Here is a 13,424-nt window from a genome sequence, read left to right as displayed (position 1 = left end):
ATGACCGTTGCTGCAGGGAGTGTAATGACCGTTGCTGCAGGGAGTGTAATGACCGTCGCTGCTGGGAGTGTAATGACCGTTGCTGCAGGGAGTGTAATGACCGTCGCTGCTGGGAGTGTAATGACCGTTGCTGCAGGGAGTGTAATGACCGTCGCTGCTGGGAGTGTAATGACTGTCACTGCAAGGAGTGTAATGACTTGCTGCTGGGAGTGTAATTACTCGCTGCTGGGAGTGTAATTACTCGCTGTTGGGAGTGTAATTACTCGCTGCTGGGAGTGTAATGACTGTCACTACTGGGAGTGTAATGACCGTCGCTGCTGGGAGTGTAATGACCATCGCTGCTGGGAGTGTAATGACCGTTGCTGCAGGGAGTGTAATGACCGTCATGTCTCTGATTACAGGCCCAGCATCTCGCTCGGTGGAAACTCTGAAGGAAATGATTAAAGCTGGGATGAACATTGCTCGACTCAACTTCTCACACGGCTCTCACGAGGTGAGAGGGGCTCAGTCTCTGTAATGGGATTCCCTACTGGTTACCGTAAGGGTTTACACCCCCACCCTGTGCTGGTCCTCTCTCTCTGTGTCTCCTGGGGGGGGGCAGGGAGGGGCTCCCATCCACACTGAGCACCACCGATGGTCCTCTCTCTCTCCCCTCCGAGCATTGACCTGCCTCTGCAAAGTGACTGACCCTCAGTTCACAGGACGTCAGTTACTCTCACGGTGCAAGTCCAGCTGGTGAGTGTCGACTATCCAACTACAGGGGGTATCACGGATGAACCCAACCCCGACCTCACGAGGCTTGATGTCCAGCCGAGAGTCATATGACCATACGAATAAGGAGCAGGAGTAGGCCACTCGGCCCCTCAAGCATAGAATCCCTACACTGCAGAAGAGGCCATTCAGCCCATCAAGTCTGCACCGGCTCTGACAGAGCATCCCACCCAGGCCCTCTCCATTGCCTTATGTCCGTCACCCCACACGTTTACCATCCAACTAACCTACAGATCTTTGGACACTAAGGGGCAATTTAGCACGGCCAATCCCCCTAACCTACACACCTTTCGAATGTGGGAGGAAACCGGAGCACCCGGAGGAAACCCACGCAGACACGGGGAGAATGTGCAGACTCCACACAGACACTGACCCAAGGCCGGAATCGAACCATGGAGTGGTAAAGCTCCAGTACCTAATTGCCGCCTGTACAAGCCTGGGATCCAGCTGCCTCCTGGGGTAAATCCTTGGTTTGCCGGGGGTGGGGGGGTTGGTGAGAGTGGGAGAGGGTAATGCTGGGGTCTGACTCTTTCTGATGCTCCCTATTCCCCTGCATCCCCTCCCCCGGCAAGCTACATGCTGGGATTTGACTCTCTCTTCCTCTCTGTCTCCACCAGTATCACGCTGGCTCCATCAGGAACATCCGGCAAGCGGTGGACAGCTTCTCCAAACCCCTGTACCAGAGGATCGTGGCCATCGCTCTCGACACAAAGGGTCCAGAAATCCGCAGTGGGCTTGTCAAAGGCGTGAGTGAGCGCACCCTGCTCGCACCTCCACCCTTTCCCTTCCGAGGGGGTGGGTTCGGAGGTGGGGGTTTTGGGGTGGATTCGGGATGGGTTTGGGGGGTTGGGTGTGGGTGTGTTTGGGGAGTCTGGGGGTGGGCGGGTTTGGGGTGCACTTGGGGGGAGGGTGGTGAGAGGGTGGGGTTGGGGGCATTGGGTAGTACAAAGAACAAAGAACAGTACAGCACAGGAAACAGGCCCTTCGGCCCTCCAAGCCTGTGCCGCTCCTTGGTCCAACTAGACCAATCGTTTGTATCCCTCCATTCCCAGGCTGCTCATGTGACTATCCAGGTAAGTCTTAAACGATGTCAGCGTGCCTGCCTCCACCACCCTACTTGGCAGCGCATTCCAGGCCCCCACCACCCTCTGCGTAAAAAACGTCCCTCTGATGTCTGAGTTATACTTCGCCCCTCTCAGCTTGAGCCCGTGACCCCTCGTGATCGTCACCTCCGACCTGGGAAAAAGCTTCCCACTGTTCACCCTATCTATACCCTTCATAATCTTGTACACCTCTATTAGATCTCCCCTCATTCTCCGTCTTTCCAAGGAGAACAACCCCAGTCTACCCAATCTCTCCTCATAGCTAAGACCCTCCATACCAGGCAACATCCTGGTAAACCTTCTCTGCACTCTCTCCAATGCCTCCACGTCCTTCTGGTAGTGCGGCGACCAGAACTGGACGCAGTACTCCAAATGTGGCCTAACCAGCATTCTATACAGCTGCATCATCAGACTCCAGCTTTTATACTCTATACCCCGTCCTATAAAGGCAAGCATACCATATGCCTTCTTCACCACCTTCTCCACCTGTGCTGCCACCTTCAAGGATTTGTGGACTTGCACACCTAGGTCCCTCTGTGTTTCTATACTCCTGATGACTCTGCCATTTATTGTATAACTCCTCCCTACATTATTTCTTCCAAAATGCATCACTTCGCATTTATCCGGATTAAACTCCATCTGCCACCTCTCCGCCCAATTTTCCAGCCTATCTATATCCTGCTGTATTGCCCGACAATGCTCTTCGCTATCCGCAAGTCCAGCCATCTTCGTGTTATCCGCAAACTTGCTGATTACACCAGTTACACCTTCTTCCAAATCATTTATATATATCACAAATAGCAGAGGTCCCAGTACAGAGCCCTGCGGAACACCACTGGTCACAGACCTCCAGTGGTTGGGGATGAGAGCATTTGGGGGTTTGGTGGGGTGGGGGGGTTTTGGGGTGGGTTTGGGGGTTTGGCGGGGTGGGGGGGTACTCACAGAGACAGTAATTCTGGTTGAAGATGTACTTTATTGCTGACCAGGCCTGGTCCACATGTGTGGGAGAATGATTATTCTAAATTGCATTGTATCAGAAGTACAATTATAATTTTTCAAAAATCATTCGCTCGCCTCTTTGTTCATCCCAGCCGGACATGAGCCAATCATTTTAGAATGAATCATTTACCTTGGCCAATCACATTTCACTCTCTGGCAGCGTGAGAACACGTAAGTTCGTTGAGTTCTAACGTTTCTTTTCCCACTGTCTCCCAGCAACCGAAATACATAGGTCCACAGAGTTCAGATGTTTCTTTGCCCACTGTCGAATTAGTAAGCCCTTATCGGGAAAAATTGAATGATTCTATTCGTGCTACTGCCTGGGAAGCTTGTATTTTCGAAGGTCACATTGATAAGTGAGTTTTCAGGAGCTGCATTGTTTTCAAGGAATGTGGTTCTTCTTGTTCAGCTGTATCCCATCATGCCCTAGAATATCATGAGCCAAGGTATGCTTTTAACACAGAATACAGTATGTTTTCCAAAAAAATAGATATTTAAATTCTCTAACAGTGGTTATATGTGTTTCTGTGCAAACTGTACCTTTGTAACTCCAGGGTACCTTGTACTTTTTCTATACCATATTCACTCTAAATTAGTTTATCTTCATCTATTAGTCTTTTCAGTTCCACGCTATCCTAAAGCCCTCTAACAGGGGGTTTGGAGTGGGGGGGTTTGGGTGGGGGATGATTGGGGGAAGTTTGGGGTGGAGGGTGGTTGGGTGCTGGGTTTGGGTGGCGGGTGGTTGGGGGGGGTTGGTATGGGGTGGGGTGGTTGGGGACATTGCGATAGGGGGGTGCTGAGTTTGGGGTGGGGGGGTGGTTGAGTGCTAGGTTTGGGGCGGGGGGGTGGTAGAGATGGGGGTAGTTGGGGTGGGAGGTGATTGAGGGGTGTGGGTGGTTGGGGGGGGTTGGTATGGGGTGGGGTGGTTGGGGACATTGCAGTAGGGGGGTGCTGATTTTGGGGTGGAGGGTGGTTGGGGTGGGGGGTTGGTTGAGTGCTAGGTTTGGGGCGGTAGAGATGGGGGTGTTGGGGTGGGAGGTGATTGAGGGGTGTGGGTGTGTCCGCTCTTGTGTCTGACCCTCCTATTCTGTTGCAGAGTGAGAGTGGGGAGGCGGAGCTGCTGAAAGGGTCAGAGGTTACAGTGACCACTGACCCGAGTTTCCGGGAAAAATGCAGTGAGCAGCTGGTGTGGATCGATTTCAGGAACCTGACCCAGGTGGTGAGAGTGGGCGGGAGGATCTACATCGATGATGGCCTCATCTCCCTCCTGATCAAGGAGATTGGTAAGTGTGTGTCACACCCTCAGCTGTAGCTCACTGTATCACAGAGGGGGCAGAGTGAGTCCCACATTCTCCCCCATTCCCCCCCGTGGGAGCGAGTCCCACATTCTCCCCCTCTCACCGTGGGAGCGAGTCCCACATTCTCCCCCACTCCCCCCCGTGGGAGCGAGTCCCACATTCTCCCCCACTCCCCTGTGGGAGCGAGTCCCACATTCTACCCCCACTCCCCCCCGTGGGAGCGAGTCCCACATTCTCCCCCATTCCCCATGGGAGCGAGTCCCACATTCTCCCCCACACCCCCCGTGGGAGCGAGTCCCACATTCTCACCCTCTCCCCCCGTGGGAGTGAGTCCCACATTCTCCCCCATTCCCCGTGGGAGCGAGTCCCACATTCTCACCCTCTCCCCCCGTGGGAGCGAGTCCCACATTCTCCCCCACTCCCCCCGTGGGAGCGAGTCCCACATTCTCCCCCCACTCCCCGTGGGAGCGAGTCCCACATTCTCCCCCCCTCCCCCCGTGGGAGCGAGTCCCACATTCTCCCCCCTCCCCCCGTGGGAGTGAGTCCCACATTCCCCCCCCTCCCCGTGGGAGTGAGTCCCACATTGTCCCCCACTGCCCCCCTTGGGAGCGAGTCCCACATTCTCCCCCACTCCCCCCGTGGGAGCGAGTCCCACATTCTCCCCCACTCCCCCCGTGGGAGCGAGTCCCACATTCTCCCCCACTCCCCCCGTGGGAGTGAGTCCCACATTCTCCCCCTCTCCCCCCGTGGGAGCGAGTCCCACATTCTCCCCCACTCCCCCGTGGGAGCGAGTCCCACATTCTCCCCCTCTCCCCCCCGTGGGAGCGAGTCCCACACTCTCCCCCACTCCCCCCGTGGGAGCGAGTCCCACATTCTTCCCCCACTCCCCCCGTGGGAGCGAGTCCCACACTCTCCCCCACTCCCCCCGTGGGAGTGAGTCCCACATTCTTCCCCCACTCCCCCCGTGGGAGCGAGTCCCACATTCTTCCCCCACTCCCCCCGTGGGAGCGAGTCCCACATTCTCCCCCCCTCCCCGTGGGAGTGAGTCCCACATTCTCCCCCCCCACTCCCCCCGTGGGAGCGAGTCCCACATTCTCCCCCCCTCTCTCCCCGTGGGAGCGAGTCCCATTCTCCCCCATTCCCCATGGGAGAGAGTCCCACATTCTCCCCCATTCCCCATGGGAGAGAGTCCCATTCTCCCCCATTCCCCATGGGAGAGAGTCCCACATTCTCCCCTCCTCTGGATCATTTCTTTATCGAGCAAATGGGGCTCCAGTTTAAAATCCAGGGAATGGAAAACGCAGACATCAATCCTTCAAAAACGCACCCGCTGCTCACAGAGTGTGGCCCTGGTGCTGGGTTGGTTCAGTATTGTTCGGCGGGGATTTGGTTTGGTGTGGGTGACCCCTGGCTCCCGGTGACTCGCTGTGTGTTGACTGTGTGACCAGGAAAGGATTGCTGCCTGACCGAGGTAGAGAACGGAGGGACGCTCTGCAGCAGGAAGGGCATCAACCTGCCCGAGGCGGCCCTGGACCTTCCCGCCGTGTCCGAGCAGGACGTGAAGGACCTGCTCTTCGGCCTGGAACACGGCATCGACATGATCTTTGCCTCCTTCATCCGCAAGGCGGAGGATGTCCACACGATCCGTCAGGTCCTCGGGGAGAAGGGGAAACATCTGAAAATAATCAGCAAGATCGAGAATCACGAGGGAGTGAGGAGGTAAACAGGAGGGGTCAGGGGTCAGCGCGCAGGCTTGGCGGTGAGCGCGGGGGCCTTGGAGTGCGGGGAGGGGGGTGGGACTGTGAGGGGGGGAGTGTGAGGGGGGGAGTGTGAGGGGGGGACTGTGAGGGGGGGACTGTGAGGGGGGGAGTGTGAGGGTGGGAGTGGAAGAGCGAGGGTGGGAGTGCGAGGGGGCGGTGGAAGGTTCCCGGTGATGATAACGCTGAATATCTGCTCCAATCTGATGCCTCAGGTTTGATGAGATTTTAGAGGTCAGTGACGGGGTCATGGTGGCTCGTGGAGATCTCGGGATTGAGATCCCGGCTGAGAAAGTCTTCCTCGCTCAGAAGATGATCATTGGACGATGCAATCACGCTGGAAAACCGGTCATTTGTGCCACTCAGGTGTGTTACCGAGAGACAAGAGGCAGAATCTGTACTGCTCGTATCTGACTGGGGTCCGGGTCCCACACACACTGACTCTCACTGGGGTACAGGTCCCACACACACTGACTCTCACTGGGGTATGGGTTCCACACACACTGACTCTCACTGGGGTACGGGTCCCACACACACTGACTCTCACTGGGGTACGGGTCCCACACACACTGACTCTCACTGGGGTACAGGTCCCACACACACTGACTCTCACTGGGGTACGGGTCCCACACACACTGACTCTCACTGGGGTATGGGTTCCACACACACTGACTCTCACTGGGGTACGGGTCCCACACACACTGACTCTCACTGGGGTCCGGGTCCCACACACACTGACTCTCACTGGGGTACGGGTCCCACACACACTGACTCTCACTGGGGTACGGGTCCCACACACACTGACTCTCACTGGGGTACGGGTCCCACACACACTGACCCTCACTGGGGTACGGGTCCCACACACACTGACTCTCACTGGGGTACGGGTCCCACACACACTGACTCTCACTGGGGTACGGGTCCCACACACACTGACTCTCACTGGGGTACGGGTCCCACACACACTGACCCTCACTGGGATACGGGTCCCACACACGCTGACTCTCACTGGGGTATGGGTTCCACACACACTGACTCTCACTGGGGTACGGGTTCCACACACACTGACCCTCACTGGGGTACGGGTCCCACACACACTGACCCTCACTGGGATACGGGTCCCACACACACTGACCCTCACTGGGGTACGGGTCCCACACACACTGACTCTCACTGGGGTACGGGTTCCACACACACTGACTCTCACTGGGGTACGGGTCCCACACACACTGACTCTCACTGGGGTACGGGTTCCACACACACTGACTCTCACTGGGATACAGGTTCCACACACACTGACTCTCACTGGGGTACGGGTTCCACACACACTGACTCTCACTGGGGTACGGGTTCCACACACACTGACTCTCACTGGGGTGCGGGTTCCGCACACACTGACTCTCACTGGGGTATGGGTCCCACACACACTGACTCTCACTGGGGTATGGGTCCCACACACACTGACTCTCACTGGGGTACGGGTTCCACACACACTGACTCTCACTGGGGTACGAGTCCCTCACACACTGACTCTCACTGGGGTATGGGTCCCACACACACTGACTCTCACTGGGGTACGGGTCCCACACACACTGACTCTCACTGGGGTACAGGTCCCACACACACTGACTCTCACTGGGGTACGGGTCCCACACACACTGACTCTCACTGGGGTATGGGTCCCACACACACTGACTCTCACTGGGGTACGGGTATCGCACACACTGACTCTCACTGGGGTATGGGTTCCACACACACTGACTCTCACTGGGGTGCGGGTTCCGCACACACTGACTCTCACTGGGGTATGGGTCCCACACACACTGACTCTCACTGGGGTACGGGTCCCACACACACTGACTCTCACTGGGGTACGGGTCCCACACACACTGACTCTCACTGGGGTACGGGTCCCACACACACTGACTCTCACTGGGGTACGGGTCCCACACACACTGACTCTCACTGGGGTACGGGTTCCACACACACTGATTCTCACTGGGGTACGGGTCACACACACTGACTCTCACTGGGGTACGGGTCCCACACACACTGACTCTCACTGGGGTACGGGTCCCACACACACTGACTCTCACTGGGGTACGGGTTCCACACACACTGACTCTCACTGGGGTACGGGTTCCGCACACACTGACTCTCACTGGGGTACGGGTTCCACACACACTGACTCTCACTGGGGTACGGGTTCCACACACACTGACTCTCACTGGGATACGGGTCCCACACACACTGACTCTCACTGGGGTACGGGTCCCACACACACTGACTCTCACTGGGGTACGGGTCCCACACACACTGATTTTCACTGGGGTACAGGTCCCACACACACTGACTCTCACTGGGGTACGAGTCCCTCACACACTGACTCTCACTGGGGTACGGGCCCCACGGGCACTGACTCTCACTGGGGTACGGGTCCCACACACACTGACTCTCACTGGGGTACGGGTCCCACACACACTGACTCTCACTGGGGTACGGGTGCCACACACACTGACTCTCACTGGGGTACGGGTTCCACACACACTGACTCTCACTGGGGTACGGGTCCCACACACACTGACTCTCACTGGGGTACAGGTCCCACACACACTGACTCTCACTGGGGTACGGGTCCCACACACACTGACTCTCACTGGGGTACGGGTCCCACACACACTGACTCTCACTGGGGTACAGGTCCCACACACACTGACTCTCACTGGGGTACGGGTCCCACACACACTGACTCTCACTGGGGTATGGGTCCCACACACACTGACTCTCACTGGGGTACGGGTTCCACACACACACTGATTCTCACTGGGGTACGGGTCACACACACTGACTCTCACTGGGGTACGGGTCCCACACACACTGACTCTCACTGGGGTACGGGTCCCACACATACTGACTCTCACTGGGGTACGGGTCCCACACACACTGACTCTCACTGGGGTATGGGTTTCACACACACTGACTCTCACTGGGGTACGGGTTCGACACACACTGACTCTCACTGGGGTACGGGTCCCACACACACTGACTCTCACTGGGGTACGGGTTCCACACAAACTGACTCTCACTGGGGTACGGGTCCCACACACACTGACTCTCACTGGGGTACGGGTCCCACACACACTGACTCTCACTGGGGTACAGGTTCCACACACACTGACTCTCACTGGGGTACGGGTCCCGCACACACTGACTCTCACTGGGGTACGGGTTCCACACACACTGACTCTCACTGGGGTACGGGTTCCGCACACACTGACTCTCACTGGGGTACGGGTTCCACACACACTGACTCTCACTGGGGTACGGGTCCCACACACACTGACTCTCACTGGGGTACGGGTCCCACACACACTGATTTTCACTGGGGTACAGGTCCCACACACACTGACTCTCACTGGGGTACGGGTTCCACACACACTGACTCTCACTGGGGTACGGGTCCCACAGACACTGACTCTCACTGGGGTACGGGTTCCACACAAACTGACTCTCACTGGGGTATGGGTCCCACACACACTGACTCTCACTGGGGTACGGGTCCCACACACACTGACTCTCACTGGGGTACAGGTTCCACACACACTGACTCTCACTGGGGTACGGGTCCCGCACACACTGACTCTCACTGGGGTACGGGTTCCACACACACTGACTCTCACTGGGGTACGGGTTCCGCACACACTGACTCTCACTGGGGTACGGGTTCCACACACACTGACTCTCACTGGGGTACGGGTTCCACACACACTGACTCTCACTGGGGTACGGGTCCCACACACACTGACTCTCACTGGGGTACGGGTCCCACACACACTGACTCTCACTGGGGTACGGGTCCCACACACACTGACTCTCACTGGGGTACGGGTCCCACACACACTGATTTTCACTGGGGTACAGGTCCCACACACACTGACTCTCACTGGGGTACGGGTTCCACACACACTGACTCTCACTGGGGTACGGGTCCCACACACACTGACTCTCACTGGGGTATGGGTTCCACACACACTGACTCTCACTGGGGTACGGGTTCCACACACACTGACTCTCACTGGGGTACGGGGTTCCACACACACTGACTCTCACTGGGGTACGGGGTTCCACACACACTGACTCTCACTGGGGTACGGGTTCCACACACACTGACTCTCACTGGGGTACGGGTCCCACACATTAACTCTCACTGGGGGACGGGTTCTCAGGGTGGGTGTGAGCAAGGGAGGAGCCTGGGTGATATTTCTGTGGGTGTGTATTTGAAATGTGGTGTTGTTTCTGACGGTTGTGACTGTGCCTTTGCGTGTTGTAGATGTTGGAGAGTATGGTGTCTAAACCGCGGCCCACCCGAGCAGAGAGCAGCGATGTCGCTAACGCAGTGCTGGATGGAGCTGACTGCATCATGTTGTCCGGGGAGACCGCCAAGGGCTCGTACCCGCTGGAGTCTGTGAAGATGCAGCATGCAGTACGATGTTCCGTAATGTGGGCGGGTTGTAGCAAGGGCATAGCTTCCCTGAGCTTCCCACAGCCTGGCATAGTGCCCGGGAAAGGCAGGGACTGCGTTGTCTGCGCCCCGCAAAATGGCAGCTCTCGTTCAGACTGAACGATTGTTAACCAGTTGTTTTATTCTTTCACGGGATGTTTGTGTCGCTGGCTCTTCCCAGCATTTATTGCCCATCCCAATTTGCCCCTTGAGAAGGTGATGGGTGGGACACTGCAGTCCCTGTGTGGGGTAGGTACACCCACAGCGCTGTTAGGAAGGGGGTTCCGGGATTTTGACCCCAGCGACAGTGATGGAACGGCCGATATATTTCCCAGTCGGGATGGTGAGTGGCTCGGGAGGGGGGACTTGCAGGTGGTGGGTGTTCCCCATCTGTGTGTTGCCCCTTGGTGTACATCACTCCCACTCCCTCCACTCGATCGTCACTCCCTCCACTCGATCGTCACTCCCTCCACTCGATCATCACTCCCACTCCCTCCACTCGATCGTCACTCCCTCCACTCGATCATCACTCCCTCCACTCGATCATCACTCCCTCCACTCGATCATCACTCCCACTCCCTCCACTCGATCATCACTCCCTCCACTCGATCATCACTCCCACTCCCTCCACTCGATCATCACTCCCTCCACTCGATCATCACTCCCTCCACTCGATCGTCACTCCCTCCACTCGATCGTCACTCCCTCCACTCGATCATCACTCCCTCCACTCGATCATCACTCCCTCCACTCGATCATCACTCCCACTCCCTCCACTCGATCATCACTCCCTCCACTCGATCATCACTCCCACTCCCTCCACTCGATCATCACTCCCTCCACTCGATCATCACTCCCTCCACTCGATCATCACTCCCACTCCCTCCACTCGATCATCACTCCCACTCCCTCCACTCGATCATCACTCCCACTCCCTCCACTCGATCATCACTCCCTCCACTCGATCATCACTCCCACTCCCTCCACTCGATCATCACTCTCCCTTCCTCCACTCGATCATCACTCTCCCTTCCTCCACTCGATCATCACTCTCCCTTCATCCACTCGATCATCACTCCCACTCCCTCCACTCGATCATCACTCCCTCCACTCGATCATCACTCCCACTCCCTCCACTCGATCATCACTCTCCCTTCCTCCACTCGATCATCACTCTCCCTTCCTCCACTCGATCATCACTCTCCCTTCCTCCACTCGATCATCACTCCCACTCCCTCCACTCGATCATCACTCCCACTCCCTCCACTCGATCATCACTCCCTCCACTCGATCATCACTCCCACTCCCTCCACTCGATCATCACTCCCACTCCCTCCACTCGATCATCACTCCCTCCACTCGATCGTCACTCCCACTCCCTCCACTCGATCATCACTCCCTCCACTCGATCATCACTCCCACTCCCTCCACTCGATCATCACTCCCACTCCCCCCACTCGATCATCACTCCCCCCACTCGATCATCACTCCCTCCACTCAATCATCACTCCCTCCACTCGATCATCACTCCCTCCACTCGATCATCACTCCCTCCACTCGATCATCACTCTCCCTTCATCCACTCGATCATCACTCCCTCCACTCGATCATCACTCCCTCCACTCGATCATCACTCCCTCCTCGATCATCACTCCCTCCACTCGATCATCACTCCCTCCACTCGATCATCACTCCCTCCACTCGATCATCACTCCCTCCACTCGATCATCACTCCCTCCACTCGATCATCACTCCCTCCACTCGATCATCACTCCCTCCACTCGATCATCACTCCCTCCACTCGATCATCACTCCCTCCACTCGATCATCACTCCCTCCACTCGATCATCACTCCCTCCACTCGATCATCACTCCCTCCACTCGATCATCACTCCCTCCACTCGATCATCACTCCCTCCACTCGATCATCACTCCCTCCACTCGATCATCACTCCCTCCACTCGATCATCACTCCCTCCACTCGATCATCACTCCCTCCACTCGATCATCACTCCCTCCACTCGATCATCACTCCCTCCACTCGATCATCACTCCCTCCACTCGATCATCACTCCCTCCACTCGATCATCACTCCCTCCACTCGATCATCACTCCCTCCACTCGATCATCACTCCCTCCACTCGATCATCACTCCCTCCACTCGATCATCACTCCCTCCACTCGATCATCACTCCCTCCACTCGATCATCACTCCCTCCACTCGATCATCACTCCCTCCACTCGATCATCACTCCCTCCACTCGATCATCACTCCCTCCACTCGATCATCACTCCCTCCACTCGATCATCACTCCCTCCACTCGATCATCACTCCCTCCACTCGATCATCACTCCCTCCACTCGATCATCACTCCCTCCACTCGATCATCACTCCCTCCACTCGATCATCACTCCCTCCACTCGATCATCACTCCCTCCACTCGATCATCACTCCCTCCACTCGATCATCACTCCCTCCACTCGATCATCACTCCCTCCACTCGATCATCACTCCCTCCACTCGATCATCACTCCCTCCACTCGATCATCACTCCCTCCACTCGATCATCACTCCCTCCACTCGATCATCACTCCCACTCCCTCCACTCGATCATCACTCCCTCCACTCGATCATCACTCCCACTCCCTCCACTCGATCATCACTCCCTCCACTCGATCGTCACTCCCTCCACTCGATCGTCACTCCCTCCACTCGATCGTCACTCCCTCCACTCGATCATCACTCCCACTCCCTCCACTCGATCATCACTCCCACTCCCTCCACTCGATCATCACTCCCTCCACTCGATCATCACTCCCACTCCCTCCACTCGATCATCACTCCCTCCACTCGATCATCACTCCCTCCACTCGATCATCACTCCCACTCCCTCCACTCGATCATCACTCCCACTCCCTCCACTCGATCATCACTCCCTCCACTCGATCATCACTCCCACTCCCTCCACTCGATCATCACTCTCCCTTCCTCCAC

At 56.9% G+C, this 13,424-nt stretch overlaps 1 protein-coding gene across 1 annotated transcript in view; it reads left to right on the top strand.

Annotated features, from left to right (window-relative positions):
* Positions 1-13,424, top strand: part of LOC144488501 (pyruvate kinase PKM-like) — a 37,567-nt gene that overhangs the window by 10,039 nt on the left and 14,104 nt on the right. Inside the window, exons 3-8 of the mRNA XM_078206550.1 lie at positions 402-493; positions 1,389-1,517; positions 3,970-4,156; positions 5,620-5,890; positions 6,144-6,294; positions 10,259-10,411. Of these exons, the coding sequence (XP_078062676.1) occupies positions 402-493; positions 1,389-1,517; positions 3,970-4,156; positions 5,620-5,890; positions 6,144-6,294; positions 10,259-10,411 (983 nt within the window). The remainder of the gene's footprint in view (positions 1-401; positions 494-1,388; positions 1,518-3,969; positions 4,157-5,619; positions 5,891-6,143; positions 6,295-10,258; positions 10,412-13,424) is intronic.

The sequence above is a fragment of the Mustelus asterias genome, unplaced genomic scaffold (genome assembly GCF_964213995.1).
Source record: "Mustelus asterias unplaced genomic scaffold, sMusAst1.hap1.1 HAP1_SCAFFOLD_1616, whole genome shotgun sequence".
NCBI lineage: Eukaryota > Metazoa > Chordata > Chondrichthyes > Carcharhiniformes > Triakidae > Mustelus > Mustelus asterias.
This window is presented reverse-complemented; position numbering and strand designations above follow the sequence as displayed.